The following is a 16,500-nucleotide window of genomic DNA, read 5'->3' on the forward strand; positions in this document are numbered from 1 at the left end:
TGGGGCAAAACTGATCCTGGTTACACTTTTATTTCTGCGGTGAAATTGAAGAGACAAATGCATTATATACACTACTGTTCACTACCAGGCTCGATAAGATAAAAAAAAAAATTGAATACATTTTTTACAGCAAGGATGCATTACATTTATCAAGAGTGACAGTTAAGACATTTATAATGATACAAAATATTTCTATTTCAAATAAATGCTGTTCTTTTGAACTTTCTTTTCAAAGAATCCTCAAAAAATGTATTAAAGTTTGCTCAAAATTACTATGCAGCACAATATCAACATTGATAATAATAAGAAATGTTTCTTGAGCAGTAAATCAGCATATTAGAATGATTTCTGAAGGATCATGTGACACTGAAAACTAGAGTAATGATGCTGAAAATTCAGGCTTACATCACAGGAATAATATTATATATTATAAAAATATATTAAAATAGAAATCAAAAGTGACTTTAAACTTTTGAATGATGGTGTGCATACTGGATATAAAAGAATATAAGATATAGGGGTGATCACTTGTCTATTAAATGTTTGTAACAATAGTAGAAGGTTATGTTACATGTATTCTAATTGAAGTTTTGTTTCAAACAAACATACAAAATCACTGCTAGAGACACATTTGTGTAACTGGACTTGACTGCAGTCCTATCAGAAAGGTGCACAAGCAAGATACTTTGTTTTAATCTAAATATTATATCTCTATATATTATTTTTGTTGCTTGCTGAATGACACGGACATGAGAGACCTGAGCTGTTCTGGGGGAAGGGAGCGGGAAAAGGCAGCCGCATTAGTAAAAAAGCAACATGAAGGCAGCGATGTGTTTCAGACGACATGCTCAGACACAACAGCGTTTTCCTCCCTGGCCACATCTGAGAGAGTTTGTGAGGGGATCGCTAAACCATTTGGAGTCCTTGGTGTGTGTGTGTGTGTGTGTGTGTGTGTGGGCGAGCAGCAGAAAGAGGGAGACTGAATGTGAGTGAGGAAAAAAAGAGATTGAGAGAAAACACATTTTGAACATTGCCTCTGTGCTCTGTGGCCAGTGTTCGGCGAATATTTAGGGCAGCCTTGCTGTTTTAAAATGGACCAGCAGATGAATGTGAAGGAATGAGATATGCACCTCAAATGTCCTAGTTTGTGCTCTTTGTCGTTTTGGGTTTGACAAGTCTCTGAGTCCCTGAATTAACAGCAGGAACTTCCTGAATGTCCAGAATGAATGCCAAAACAAGTCTTAAATAGCATTTTCTTTCTGTGAACTACAGAAGCCTGTAATGAAATTTGACTCTTCATCCCCATCACTCTAGGACACCGAGCTGGTGAGGAACATCTGTCGCTGGGTCCGAAGGGCCACCACCATCCCCTTCTTTGCCAAGCTCACACCAAACGTCACCAACATTGTTGACATCGCCAGAGCTGCATATGAGGGTATGAGCAGCCTCAACTACACACACACTACATATATATTTATACACACTACCGATCAAAAGCTTGGGGTCTGCCTTTTTTAAGAAATATTTTATGCTCACTAAGGCTATATTTATTTGATCAAAAATACAGTAAAAACAGTAATATTGTGTAATTGCAGTTTAAAATAACGTTTCTATTCGAATATATTTTAAAATTAGTTTTTATTTTTGTGATGCTTCAGTGTCACATGATCCCTCAGAAATGATTCTAAAATGCTGATTTGATACTCAAGAAACATTTCCTATTATTATCAAAGTTAAAACCGGTTGTATTTTTTTATGATAGATATTTTTCAGGATTCTTTGAGGAATAAAAAGTTCTAAAGAAAAGCATTTATTTGAAATAGAAGTATTTACTGTTACTTTTGATCATCCAGCCTTGCTTAATACATTTTTTTATTTATTTTGATTTGAGATGCACCGATATGAAAATTTTGGCCGATACTGATAACCGATAACCTTTTGTATTTGAAAGCCGATAACTGTAATATTGGCCGATAAATCTAAATCCAATTTTTTTTTAAATAATTTTTAAGAGTCATTAAAAAAAACAAAAATCTCACCATTAAAAGCCATGACTCAAGCACACAATTTTATAATTTTATGTAGCTTATATGACAGACTTGCGCTGCACTTAACTTTATTTTCCTTTTTGAAGTGATTTCAGTCATATTTTAAGCAATTCAAAACCATCATGGTGAACAGTGCGCATCTGAACTGTCTCAGCTGAAGGAAATAATCCATTATTTATCGGCTTTAATATATCGGCGAGCATATAGCGATAACATTGAAAATTAATATCGGCTGATACCGATATGGTGGCCGATATATATTGTGCATCCCTAATTTTAATGTATGGCCATAAAATGTGGAGAAAAAAAAAACATCTATTTGAAATAGAACTCTTTTGTAACATTATACAGTACATGTATTCAATGTCACTTTTGAGCAATTTAATGTACCCTTGCTGAATAAGTGTTAATTTCTTTGAAAAACAAATGACTGACCCCAAAACTTTGAACAGTAGAGTACATTCAACAAGTCAAGTCACCTTCATTTATATAGCACTTTATACAATACAGGTTGTTTCAAAGCAACTTTACACTGACGTAAATTCAGTGTTGATTCAGTTTTATTGTAGAGATCAATTATTAAATTAGTTCATTTCATCTATAAAGCAGTTGTGCAAAAAATTATGTCATAGTCCAGCTCAGTTCAGTTCTCATACAACAGTGTCAATGCAGTCAGATAAATAATATTGTTGAATATTGAGAAAAATGACCTAAAATGACCTAATCAGTCATTTTCAAATGACATTTTCATAATCATGACATTATAATTAGGACATGCATAATTATTCTACTTTATTCTGTAATAGATGTTTATATATTCCATAGAATGTACAACGGTTGTATCTGTGTGTACAGACCTAAGTGGTAATCAGCATATTCTGAGTAAACGAAGACGTTATCCCTGATATTCACTTCTGCTTACTCATGCTGTTTATTACACTGCAATTAAAGTCATTTAACCCCATCATTCATTCTCATTCATGTCCTTTACAATAGAAGAATGAGAGGATTTTCTGTATATTGATTTACATTCAATTTGTTCTTTTATAAATCTTGATTTGTTCCTGAGTAATATGGGATAAAATCCATAAAAATTAGCATCAAAATCTAATCATCCATGCATTTATAAATGAGACCCTGGTGATGTGATGCTGATCTTTTTGACAGGGTTACCAAGAGCAGTGTATTCATATGTTGCTACATTACTGAAACAGCTTCTTCAACACAGTGTGGCTGGTCCAGGCTTTTGTAAAAACCTCTGGTTGTTTGTAGGCGGGGCAGATGGAGTCACAGCCACCAACACCGTATCTGGACTGATGGCTCTCAAAGCCGACGCCACACCCTGGCCTGGGATTGGCAGAGGCGCGAGAACTACATACGGTGGCGTTTCTGGTAAGAGAGAGAGAGAGAGAGAGAGAGAGTGTGTGTGCGTGCGTGCGTGCGTGCGTGCGTGCGTGCGTGCGTGCGTGCGTGCGTGCGTGCGTGCGTGCGTGCGTGTGTGTGTACCTGTTTTTCTATCCCGGTGGGGACTTCAACCTGAATGCACACAGACTCATGGGGACTCGTGTTACAGTGGGGACCTAAATTGAGGTCCCCATGGGTAAACAAGCTTATAAATCACGCAGAATTAGTTTTTTTGGAAATGTAAAAATGCAGAAAGTTTTCTGTGATGGGTAGGTTTAGGGGTAGGGTTAGTGTAAGGGGATAGAATATACAGTGTGTACAGTATAAAAACCATTACGTCTATGGAGAGTCCCCACAAAGATAGTAAACCAGACATGTGTGTGTGTGTGTGTGTGTGTGTGTGTGTGTGTGTGTGTGTGTGTGTGTGTGTGTGTGTGTGTGTGTGTGTGTGTGTGTGTGTGTGTGTGTGTGTGTGGTGTTGGCTGCAGAGATGTCTGGGCTTGCTCTGGTCAGGTCCTGCCTGCACAGACAGATGGACTAGATCAGGTGTGAAAGTACTGGGCATGCTCTCTGCTCTCTATAAATGGATCTACAGTGTGGGAGGCTTATAGTAAAAATGACATGAATTCAGCTTGAAGTACACTGCATAAAATCATTTTGTTAATCAGTATTTTTAGCTTATTTTGTCAGTAAAAATATTTTTTAAAGATCTTTAAAACAAGGTAGATTTACTTGAGAAGCATAATTACATATTATTCAATCAATTACATATTTATCAATTAAATATGAAATAATTTAATTTATAAAAAAATTCAAAAAAAATTATACATTACTGGTATTTTTTTTTTCTTGTTTTAAGCATAATTTGTGTACAAAATTGTTTGCGGCTTATGCTTAAAGCAAGAAACATCTAAACAGTTTACCAATGGGGTAAGAAACATAGCTAAACTTATTTCAAGATTCAAATTAGTCTTAATTCAAAACATGCTTTAGTATGCCAATCGCTATTTTTGAATTAAATTAAATTACATTTTAAAAAGTATGAAAAAATCATTTAAAAACTACAAATAATGCTGTTTTAATTAATAATAATATATTTTATAGAGACTTTAAAAAAAAAGAAGGAAAATAAACTTAATTTAAGATTCAATCAGGATTTAGTTTTTCCAGTAAAAATATCTTACTTAAATATCCATAAAATAGATTTATTTGAGAAGCAACATTCAATTAATCCTATCATAATCAATAATGAAATTATTTTTGTACCATACATTATTGGTACGGTAAATTTTTTTTTCTTGTTTTAAGCATAAATCAAACTAAATTTAGTGAGGCTTAAAAAAAGAATAGAAAATAGAAAAAAAAACATGTTTTATTATCTTAACACAAGTAAATTGATCTTTTAATATATGTTATAGATATATAAGTTTTTTTTTTTGCGCAATAGTGTAATATTATTGTACATATATCACTGCAAATGTGTGTATACAAACAATGTATGCATTTACAAATTGCTTTTTAGTGTTCGGAAAGAACATTAAGGTCATTATGCATCTGTGCACTTATTACCACTAATATAGACAATCTCTGTTGTCACACATATAAAACAACATTTAACAGATTAAACGGCAGATGATTCACACACATTATGTGCTTTATAGTTTTAGCTGTGTAGAGTTCAGTGTGTTTAAGCTTCACCTCAGCACACCTCTCCCTTCTCCCTTCAGCTGAGCTGCCACAATGTCTGCAGAGGCAAGGACAGGGTCAGAAACACGGCCTGCATTAAAAATTAATACTCATACTATTGAGGCTTTATTTTATGCAAGCAAAACTGGATGGCTGTCATATTTTTCACTTTTAAAGTCTTATGGACCTCACCGTGCAGCTCTCCCATGGGATCCAACCTTGCAGCAATGGTCTAAGACGCTGCCCGAGACCAACCTATTGATCAGCGGGGCCCTAAAGGGCCCATGCGGGCCCACATATTTTATCTACTCCCAGTACAGTAGCTATCCTCAGACTTTTTGTTTCAGAAGCCCATATCCAGAGCACATAAAAGCATGTGCAGAGTATCCAGGGGCACATAAATGTGTGCCGCCCCGAGCTCTCGGTGGAACTGGCTTGATTCTCTAATGTATTCAGTAATTTAATGTTTAACTCGGCAGCAGTGGCCAGGTTTAAGGTGCTTTCATTTATGTGGCATCTTTTCTGACATGTTTTTTTTTTCCACAAATTTTAAATCTGTTTTTATGCAAGATTTTTGCATTTGCCACTAATGTTTAGTATAGAGACAGAGGGGGTAATTATAACAATTAGTTGATTAATAAATATTTGTTTAGTGCTGTTAGTTCCCCACCCACAATTGTTTTTATTCTCAGATTGGTTCAGATCAGGGGTTTTCCATTGATTCAATAATCAAAAGGTTTCCTCACATGCAAAGGTACCAAACAAAACTTAAAGGAGAACTCCGGTCAATTTTAACATTGAGCTCATTTTTTTGTAAATTTGGAGTGCTGTCAATACAGAGAACAATGACAAAAATCGGTATTGCCTACACCGTGTTATCCTCTTTTTAAAATCTGCACCCTGTTGACTTAAATGGGGCAAGTTTTAAACCTGCTTTTAGCCTCTTAACATACTTGATGTGTCATTACAAGTGCCCAGCCATGTTGAGTGATTCCTTCAGAGTGAACACGGTGAATCTGACTGCAGTAGATGTGAAAGATATGAATAAAAGTGATGTTAATTCAGCCAGCGCACATACCTGTATCCACAGTAGTCGATTGTCGAGTTCACGCGCGTGATCATAGGTAACTAAGCAACAGTGGAGAACTCGACAATCGACTACTGTGGACTTTGACGGAAAACAGGAAGTAAATACAGGTATGTGCGCTGGCTGAATTAACATCACTTTTATTCATATCCAGTGTTGTGCAAGTTACTTCCAAACTGTAATACATTATACATTACTTGTTACTGTTATTTAAAAGTAATTCTTTACCTTACAATATTACTGTTTCAGAATTGTAATGCGTTACATTACTCCTGTATTACTTTTGAGTTACTTTCACCAAAACAACTACAGAAGTAGAACTTAACATTCTAAAATGACTAGGGCTGTAAAAATATGCGATATGAAACCGTGACACTCTGATCCACGAACCTGTGTCACGGTGCGCGGTGTGAGAAGGCAGAACTTCCCCTTCCAATTCCCAGAGTTATCCTTCCCGTCCAGATCCAAAGCTACCACATCTTTGAATTACTATTAGTATTATTTGAAATTAACATTATAAAATACGGACCTACACCACAAAACTAGTTGAGAATAAATTCTTTAAAATTGAGCAATTCCAGCGTTATGGATGGACGTGACATTTGCTGTAAAAACGTGAAATATAAATTCTCAGAAAATGCATTTAATACCAATATATTGAAACGACTGTTTATATATCCATAGGCTACTCCCTAAAGGAGACCAGATATTAGAAAAATATAAATCTACACACATGCATTTTATATTTAATATGAGGGAAATAGACATGCATGCATGCGTGACACAAAAAAAATCTTTAACTTTTAGGTAGCAAAATATGTTTTAGTAATTCTGTGAATTACGCTAAGCAAACCAAAATTAATACTACCCACCGGATGAAGAAGGGTTGGCTCTCCACAGAACATAATATATCCATTTTATTTTATTTTATTTTATTTTCCGTGTTCGCATTTATGAGGAAAAAACTATGGTCGTGTCAGTTCTCAGTTACAGACGTGAGCGCTCTGAAAGCGGCACTAAAAGACTGCTTTAAAGCTTTCACAGAGACCTCAAACAGAAAGCACAAAGCCTTTCTTTAAAGTGAATTTCGTTTTGTATTAATTGTATCTTAATTTTAATCAATGTTTCATCAACCAATTGCTTGGATATAATAAATAAGAAGTATATAGTAGACGAGATAATCAGGGCACGGAGGCGCCCGCGCGTGAACTGAAGCGCGCTCTCATAAATGAACCAAAACTCAGAGCACTTGCCTCACAGTCAGACATGTCTACTTTTAAACAGAACAATTCAAAACGAAAGAAAACATACTGCTCTCTGGTTAAAAAGAAAACACAGAACAAACAGAGTAATGCGCATACGTCCCATCTTGCGAATGTACAGTCTTCTTCTACCATATTCTCATTAGCCACTTTTCCACTGGCCAGCGCGAGCACAGAGACTGAAATCATGCCTCGCTGCACTCCTGCTAAACCTGTCCTAAACACGCTTTTACTGGACTATGTCACACAATACAAAGGTACACCAGCAAGAGGGAGATGAATGAAATAAATCGCCATACAAATATATCAGAAGCTGTCATTTAGTCGCTAACATTTACAAACTTGGACACCACACACGGCTATTGACTGACCACGAACATGTAATAACCTTTATAGGCATTTTTCATTCGTTAATGTCTTGCGGTCTGGCTGTTTTTTCCCCCGTGTTTTTTTTTTTTTTTTTTTTTTTTGAACAATTAAATTTTGGGCTAAAAGTGTGTTGTAACGCAAGTGTTACTGAACATGTACCGAGTAAAATATTACTGAAAATTGATTAGTAATGCCTTACACTGCTGCGTTACAACAAAAAGTAAAAAGTTACTGTAATACATTACTTTTGTAACGCGTTACTCCCAACACTGTTAATATCTTTCACATCTACTGCAGTCAGATTCACCCGTGATCACTCTGAAGGAATCACTCAACATGGCTGGGCACTTGTAATGACACATCAAGGATGTTAAGAGGCTAAAAGCAGGTTTAAAACTTGCCCCATTGAAGTCAACAGGGTGCAAATTTTAAAAAGAGGATAACACGGTGTAGGCAACACCGATTTTTGTCGTTGTTCTCTGTATTGACAGCACTCCAAATTTACAAAAAAATGAGCTCAATGTTAAAATTGACCGGAGTTCTCCTTTAAGCAGTTTCATTCTCATGTCGTTCCAATCCCGTAAGACATTTGTTCATCTTCATAGTGTAATACACAATGGCTACACAACTACCACTTTCAAGCCCCAGAAAGGTAGTAAAAACATCATTTAAAGTAATCCATGTGACTCCAGTGGTTTTAACCTCAATTTTTTTGAAGTTACACAAGTGCTTTGTTTGCACAAAAGAAAAAACATAATTTTCCACTTTATTTATGCGCTTTCACACAACAATGTCTGCTCTGGCGTCAACGCAACACACATGTGTTGTGGTGCTCTTGTGAACGCATTGGAGATTAATATTTTGTAAATAAAGTGGTACATTATGTTTTTGGAGTGTTAGTGGAGGAACAGAAAGCTCTCAGATTTCATTAAAAACATCTTAATTTGTTTTCTGGGTAATTAATGACAGAATAAAATTTTTGGAGTGAACTAAGCCTTTAATTTTGTGGCAAGGTTCAATTATGGTGTGAAGTCTGTGAACAATAAGTGCTTTCCTTTCACATTTTTCCTGCTTCAAACATTTTTTAAGTTAGTATACAAATCTAATAATATGGCACTGGTTCAAGACGAGAAGGAGATGACAACATTTCACCAGATTCAGAATCAGAAACATATTAAAGGAAAAATTCTTTTATTATTTATTTAACCTGGTGTTGTTGCAAACCCAAGATTACTGTCCTTCCATTGAAAGTCCATTACGCTTTCAAGCTGCTCAATCGTACATGCAAGAACAAAGGACACTGGTTCTTGTGCGTTAAGCAAGTACTTTTGAGCTCCTGTTCACCATATCTGATGAGCTCTATCTATATGCATTGTTAAATATTCATATGAGAATAAAGGCCGAAATTAAATCAGTTTAGCATACAAACCGAGAGAAAATTGCTCGTTTCTTATGGATTTCTTTTATGATCTCTTTACACAAAATCTTTGATGCATCTAAAAGTTTATAAAGGGCTTTTAAGTCTCACGTTTCAATAAAAATATCTTTATTTGTGTTTTAAAGATGAACAAAAGTCTTGTGTTGAGGGTGAGTAAATGATGACAGAATTTTCATTTTTGGTTGAAATATCCCTTTAAAAATCTGTTGTTAACAACATAAAGAAACTGAAATGGCTTTCTTCAGTTTTCCTTCTACTGTTTCTTAAAAAGTTTTCCTGCCATTGTGTTTTTTATATATACATTATACATTTGTTGCAGTCATAGTAACAAATGATATAGTCTGTGATGGTAGTCTGTGTACATTGCTTCAGATGCAGCTACTGTATGTTTATGATTAAATGTAATGTATCTGCCAATACGGGGTACAGATCCAGGCCGCAGTTCCGGTAATTGCTGACCTCTAGTCTAGATCATATGGTCACTTTATTTTTCCTCTGGTTGTGCCTCCCACTGTGATTTCATTTAGCTGGCAGCGTGCTCCTCATTTGATGTGTGTTTTAATGATTGGTCATGCCGACCGACTAGTCTGCTGTCACAGATATATTATTGCATCTCTTTCATTGTGCATGGAAAACCATGTTCCCCAGACGCCCTGGCAGCATCGGCAGGCGTAATTAACAGAGAGCTGCACTGCACCGTCATCCCCGTCTCTTATTTGCTTTTGTTATCTGGCTGGGTGTTATATTCGGATGAAGATAGAAATCGTAGAGGATGCTAAGACCCCACGCTCTGTCTCGCACTGTGTTTGGAATTATTAATCAGAGAGTCTGGCACTGGGAGCGGACGCCTCGCACTAACAGATGCCACCGATGGCCTCACTGAGCTGTCAATCACCTCAGCACGGGACCAGACTGAGGATGGCACTCGTCCGGAGCTGTGTTCGCTCACGTTGGAAGCTGTGATAGGACACTGCTTAGAGTAATGAGGTATTGATGAAAGATACAGAGCGCTACCGAGTCCAGGGTAGTCTCTGTTCTAAGCACAGACTGTGCTCTCCATAAAGCACGAGTGTGATACCGCTGACCCTAGCAGCATACAGAAAAGAAAAGGCCTAAGACATGTAAGTTCCTAACAGAAGCCTCAGTAACCGTGAGTACTTTCACAGAGCTAGCGTGTAAGAAGTTTTGAGAAATTTTGCAAAGTTGTAAGTATGGGTATTATATCAATTCCAAATTTAAAGAAAAGTTCATTTTTCACATTTAATTGTACTTGGTATACTTCACAAATAACCTCACGTCTGAGTGACCAGCTTGAACCCGAGCAGGGAATCTGACTAGGGAAATCTTTCACCCTCACGCAAACTACACGCTAGAGTGCTGATAGCTATGGAAATTACTAGATTTTGATGTATACTCTTTCCTTTTGAAGTCACTATGATATTTGATTGTATAGTGAATGAAACTTGAATATAGTTTATAATCTGACCACTCTCAGGTCAAGTTTTTCTTCAACATGGTTATGATCAGGGCTTGACATTTACTTTTTTGCTCACCAGCCACACTGGCTAGTGGTTTTCTAAAGTTACTAGCCACTCACACAATTTTGGCATCGATACCATGGGGAAAAACTGCCATATAGATATTTTTTATATTATCATAATTTGGCAGCACGTATATTAGACTGCTGTCACACACGGATCCATTATACTGTCGCACATGGGTTTTCTTTCCCAACTGTTTGTATTCACTTAAAACATAACTCACCAAGACTGACATGTTGACATTATTTTGCGTGTATTTGACTGTTTAAGCGCAATAAGCAGCAGCAAAAAAAAAATTTGTACTGAGAGGAGGCTTTATGTGCACGCACTTTGGGTGTGAGCACAAAATCTGCGGAACAAATGAAACGAGTGAGTGAGGGGAGGCAGGTTTGTGTGTCAACTCTGTCAGAGAGATAAGAGAGCGAGAAAGCACAGTTGGTATCAAGTATCTATTCAGCAGAAAACTAGTATTGGAAGTATTTCAGAAATTTCAGTATTGATTTTATGTATCGATAAAATCAATATTTTTGACAACACTACATTGCACTTATTATTTCAGGTGCCGTTTTAAAGACTACAAGTGAAAAATGTCGATATTATATATATATTGGCGGGTGTTGATGTCAAGCCCTGGATACGATTATAAATTATAATCGTATGCATTTCACTTATAGTTTAAGTACAACTCACAGGAAAATGAGATTTGACTTGTTAGTTCAGTAAGACAAAAATTTAATTTAGAGTATAAATTTAAGCCATGATGACCACTGAAATTGTACTTGAGGGTTTAAATAAAATTATACCCGCAACTTCACCGCAGGTACTGGTGACAAACAGGCGTGAGCGACCCTGTTTGACAAGGACATGTTGGGGTTGTCAGAGCAACAGGAGCTGTCAGCGCGGCTGGCGTGAAAAACAAGAACAAAGCCCAGGGAAGGACAGAGCCAGTGCCACAATAACATCACAACAATATCACAGGACTGAAGCTTTTCTTGAGTGGAAGTGTGCTGCCTGACAACATTATCGGTGTCGGCTGCCATAGGATGACAAGTGCTTTGATGGCTCTCAACCTCTGTTGCACAAGTCGTGTCCATATTAATGTGATTGTGACATCACTCAAAGTACAATAGCCCATCGCCGGATGAGCTGTAGCATTTGGAACCAGATGTCTTACTGGGACATTATTACCTTGAAACATATTTGACTCGCACTGACATTAAGGAATGATGTGTTCAGAGCTCCAGCCTCTCGACTTAAGCTGCAGTGAGCCGAACCCCCATCTCTAAATCACACCCAAATGGCTTTCGTTGCGAGCCGAGTAATGTCTTCTTATGATATTAGGCTGTCAGAACAGAGCAGAGATGACAAATTCTACCTGACGTGTCATCCATTCAGCCAACAGGTGGAAGAGCGGAAAAAAAAGTGAGGGCGGCAGGAAATGCCAGAGGCTTAGGGAAGCACCCATATGTACATAATTAACCATGCGGCATGGGGATGCAAAAAAACATGTGCCGTGATTGAATTTATCTACCCAATCTGGGAATAGTGTGGATGATGAGGATCGTTTAGCACGCCAGAGTGGGGCTAAAAAAGAAAGCTGTCTCGAGCCATCAAACGGTGGAAGTGGAGTTCTGAGCCACGCCGACGAAATGAATGTGGACAAACGTGCGGCTGTGATCAATGAATGGGAAAATGAGGTTAAATGTAATGTGATAAACACTTCCATCTGTCTGGCTGATCAGAAAGCTGCTCGGCTTTTATTAGGGAATCCTGCCATCCTCAGAGATGAAGACGGAAAGGCACGGGGAGGGGAGGCTTGTGCTGCTGCATAGGTGAACTCAGACACCTGTAGACACAGTCGCTCTGATCCAAAACCTCACAAAAAAGCCTCACTGTCTACCCTAAATGATGTGAAACCTCTTAAGTGACTGTTATGAAATACTCTACATAGGCAGCAACTCTGCCACACAAACTCAGGAGACTTGACTCACAATATGGTGCTGCAGGAATAAGTCTTAAAACCTAGAAACAAGCATTTTTGCACGTTTTTTTAATGGGTTATTGGTTAAATGCCTGAAATAAAGTCTGTGGTTAAAATACACCAGTAATCCCATACTCATGATTTTGAGTTTTTAATATTTTTTTGACTACAGAGGTTGTCAGGGACATTAAATGTCATCATCTTGAACAGGTGAACTCATCTACTCACTAATCTTCACAGACCCTAAGGGGTATTGTGATAGATTTTACCTGCAATGTCGTTTTTTCTTTTTTCTTCTTCTTCTTCCCCATCACCATGTCCCCTTAGGGGCTCCTTACTAATCCACTTTTACAGCCTTGTTGTGTTCATACTCACACTTGTGCAAAATATTCTAACTGGTTATGTTTATACGACAACCATGCACTAAAAAATAATCATTTTTAGCTGCATTCTGGGATCATAGATATTTGAATAGAATTTGACTAAAACGAGGTGTCTTAGAAGGCAGCATAATAATTAAGATGCTTACCTTCTGAACAGCTTTTGCATTATGAGTGCGCTTATGATTTTAAATGACGGTCTTAAAATGCTGCCAACATAGGAAATTCACTAGGTTTTGAAACAGAGCAAGAATTTGTCTATTGGTTAAGTTTTTAGTAAGTAGAATTTTTGTGTTTGAAGCAATATGTACATTAATTCAGAAATTTGGGGTCAGTAAGATTTCATTCTGGGCAAAGCTGCATTTATTTGATCAAAAATACATTAAAACAGTAAGATTGTGAAATGTTTATTACAATTTAAAATAACCGTTTTGTCAAATTTGAAAGTTTAAAATAACTGTATTCCTGTGATGGCAAAGCTGAATTCACAAGGTCACGTGATATTTCAGAAATCTTTCTAATTTCTTTAATGTATGTATACAATGATGTATATCATTTTTATATGTCCTTGCTAAACAAAAGTGTGAATTTCTTTAAAAAACTTTTGAATGGTAGTGAATGTATGAGACGTGCTCTGATCACATGTTGAATTTGTAATTATGTTCGAACTGATTTTATATAATTATTGTTTTACAATTAAAAATATTTTTCTGTCTTGAATTTGGATAGGCAATGCAATTCGCCCCATAGCTCTGCGCGCGGTGTCAGCTATAGCAAGAGCACTTCCTGGCTTCCCAATCTTGGCTACCGGTGGCATTGACTCAGCAGAGTCTGGATTACAGTTTCTTCATAGTGGAGCATCTGTCCTGCAGGTAACCACTTACATTCATCACCAACTACCATCAACCCCATTAGTGATTGTAAGACTGGAGCCGACAACCTTTTATTTATCAGACTTTAAACCACTAGGCTATGCCTCAGCCTGATAATGTCCTCATTTGTAGAACCGTGGCTTGGGTAAAAACACATTATTTTTGTTTTATACGATATGCACGCTTAACGCCTGAGTTTAAACATGTGCATTAAGTAGTCTGTTCTAATCAATCCTTAATAAGGAGTCTAGAAATGGCTACGCTCACACAGAGCTGCTACAGCCGAGGAGCAACAACAATCTCAAAGCAAATTGCAATTTACAACATGGCTCTGAACAAGTTGTTAGTGCAAATAAACCCATTATCTCAACATGATGCCACAGCCTCCGAAATCTCTTTTTAAATAAATAAATCAAAACACTCATTATGTGCTGAAATAACATTTCACGAGTGCCTGTGAGTTCTGGGGGGGAAAAGACTGGAATTAAAACATTTTAATCACACCCACATGTAATAGCAGAGTGCTGGCTCGTAGTAACAGGAGTTGTAAACTAGCCAAGTGCTCACTACACTACAGTTGAATCGGTGTCACCAGCGGGTTACAGAAACACATCGTAGCTCCATTTCCTGCATGGATTAGATTAGTCCAGTGAGCTGCCCTGGTGAACAACGTTAAATTCTCTTAGACTCAAGAGGCTCCGCATATATTTCTCCATGGTACTCATGATGATCAAGCTTTTTCTCATTCATTTTTTTTTTCTTCATAAAATATCCAGTTCACAATTTGATGATATTTGAAGATATACGTCACATATACTGTATGTAATGTTCCAATGTGGCATGAATAGTTCATGTAAGTTACTACTTCCGTTTTTACTCTGTCTTTTGTTTTTGTTCATAATTTGCTCTGGTGTTGTCAAGTTTGGTGTTCTGTTTGAGTTATTGTGTTGATAACTTGGAGTGCATCTCTTCCCATAATGCTGTGGTTTTGAGTGTCACCATCATTGTGTTTTGTGTATTGATAGAATAATTGAAGTTCATCTATAAATATATTACTATAAACATAAATATATACAAGGATCTCATAAACGTTGCTGCAATTCTATTTGTTGTGGCATTGTTCGTACTTTATCAATCATATTAAAGTATATTCAACCTACTAAAGATGCAGCAAATATCCAGATTCAGAAGTAATGTACAGTAATGTTTTTAATATGGCACTTTGAGGAGCACTTCAGCATGCTAGGGTTTATCTGCCTATTAACAACTGAAGAGAGAGTTGCTCTATGAACATTGATTTCATCTGAAAGCCATTTTTTATCTAATTTATCTCAAAGCCACTTTACTGTTTTTTTTATCATTCAAAATAAAAAAGTAAATTAATAAAAAATATTAGTGTCTTTAAAAGCCTTGTAAAGTGCAGTTTGTTGCATTTTTGCCTGAATAGCTAGTGTACACTACCGTTCAAAAGTCTTTTAAAGAAATGAATCATTTTGTTCATCAGTAAAGTGACAATAAAGACATGTACATTGATTTCTATTACAACTTTCATCAGAGAATACTGAAAAAAATGCATGGTTTCCACAAAAATATGAAGGAGTACAACTGTTTTCAACATTATTAATAATAAAAAATGTTTCTTTAGCAGCAAATCAGCATATTAGAATGATTTCTGAAGAATCGTGTGACACTGAAGGCTGGAGTAATGACGCTGAAAATCCAGCTTTACCATCACAGGAATAAATTACATTTTAAAATATATTAAAATATTAGTTTAAACTGTAATATTATTACCATTTTTACTTTATTTATAATCAAATACATTTTAATCAAACTTTTGAACAGTAGTGTACATATAAACACATTCACATACATATATATGAAAGGAAACAGAGAACATGGACTGGGCAGACAGAAATAAAAGAAAAGAAAATGCAAACAAGAAGAGAAGAGAAACATAAACTTGTTAAAACTGCATGTAGGTTGTCAGGTTTTCAGCTTGCTATGGTATGTAGGGGAAACACCATAAAGACATTTCAACATTAAAAGGATCTTGAAATCAACACAAGTAACAGTAAAGAGATTTAATCACTGGAGTAATGTGATTCCTCAGTCTAGTAAAGCTGCTTTCTGAACTCTTTGTAAAAGTTTGTTGGAGCTTTTATATGGGCCAGTTAAAACACTACTGTAATGGTGAAGTTTTGATGTGACAAAAGCGTGAATGAGAATCTCACTGTCAATAGGGGAAAGAGATGTTGTGAAAATGCTGTGAAAGTGATAATATGCTGTTTTACAAACATTGCTGCCACGAATCCTTTTTTTTTTTTTTTTTTTTTTACTTTAGAGACAATTAGTGTAGATATGGCACAGCACAGTAAAAACTATATTTACTTTTAAAGAGTCTTTAGATTCAGAAAGGGCTAATCTTCACT

The 16,500-nt window shown here is 36.4% G+C and overlaps 1 protein-coding gene across 1 annotated transcript in view; it reads left to right on the forward strand.

Annotated features, from left to right (window-relative positions):
- The window catches only part of dpydb (dihydropyrimidine dehydrogenase b), a 175,159-nt gene that overhangs the window by 138,634 nt on the left and 20,025 nt on the right, over positions 1-16,500 (forward strand). The window contains exons 17-19 of the mRNA XM_081373345.1: positions 1,315-1,435; positions 3,321-3,440; positions 13,926-14,068. Coding sequence (XP_081229471.1) covers positions 1,315-1,435; positions 3,321-3,440; positions 13,926-14,068 — 384 coding nt within the window. The remainder of the gene's footprint in view (positions 1-1,314; positions 1,436-3,320; positions 3,441-13,925; positions 14,069-16,500) is intronic.

The sequence above is a fragment of the Scardinius erythrophthalmus genome, assembly GCF_964197995.2.
Source record: "Scardinius erythrophthalmus genome assembly, chromosome: 9".
Classification (NCBI taxonomy): Eukaryota; Metazoa; Chordata; class Actinopteri; order Cypriniformes; family Leuciscidae; genus Scardinius; species Scardinius erythrophthalmus.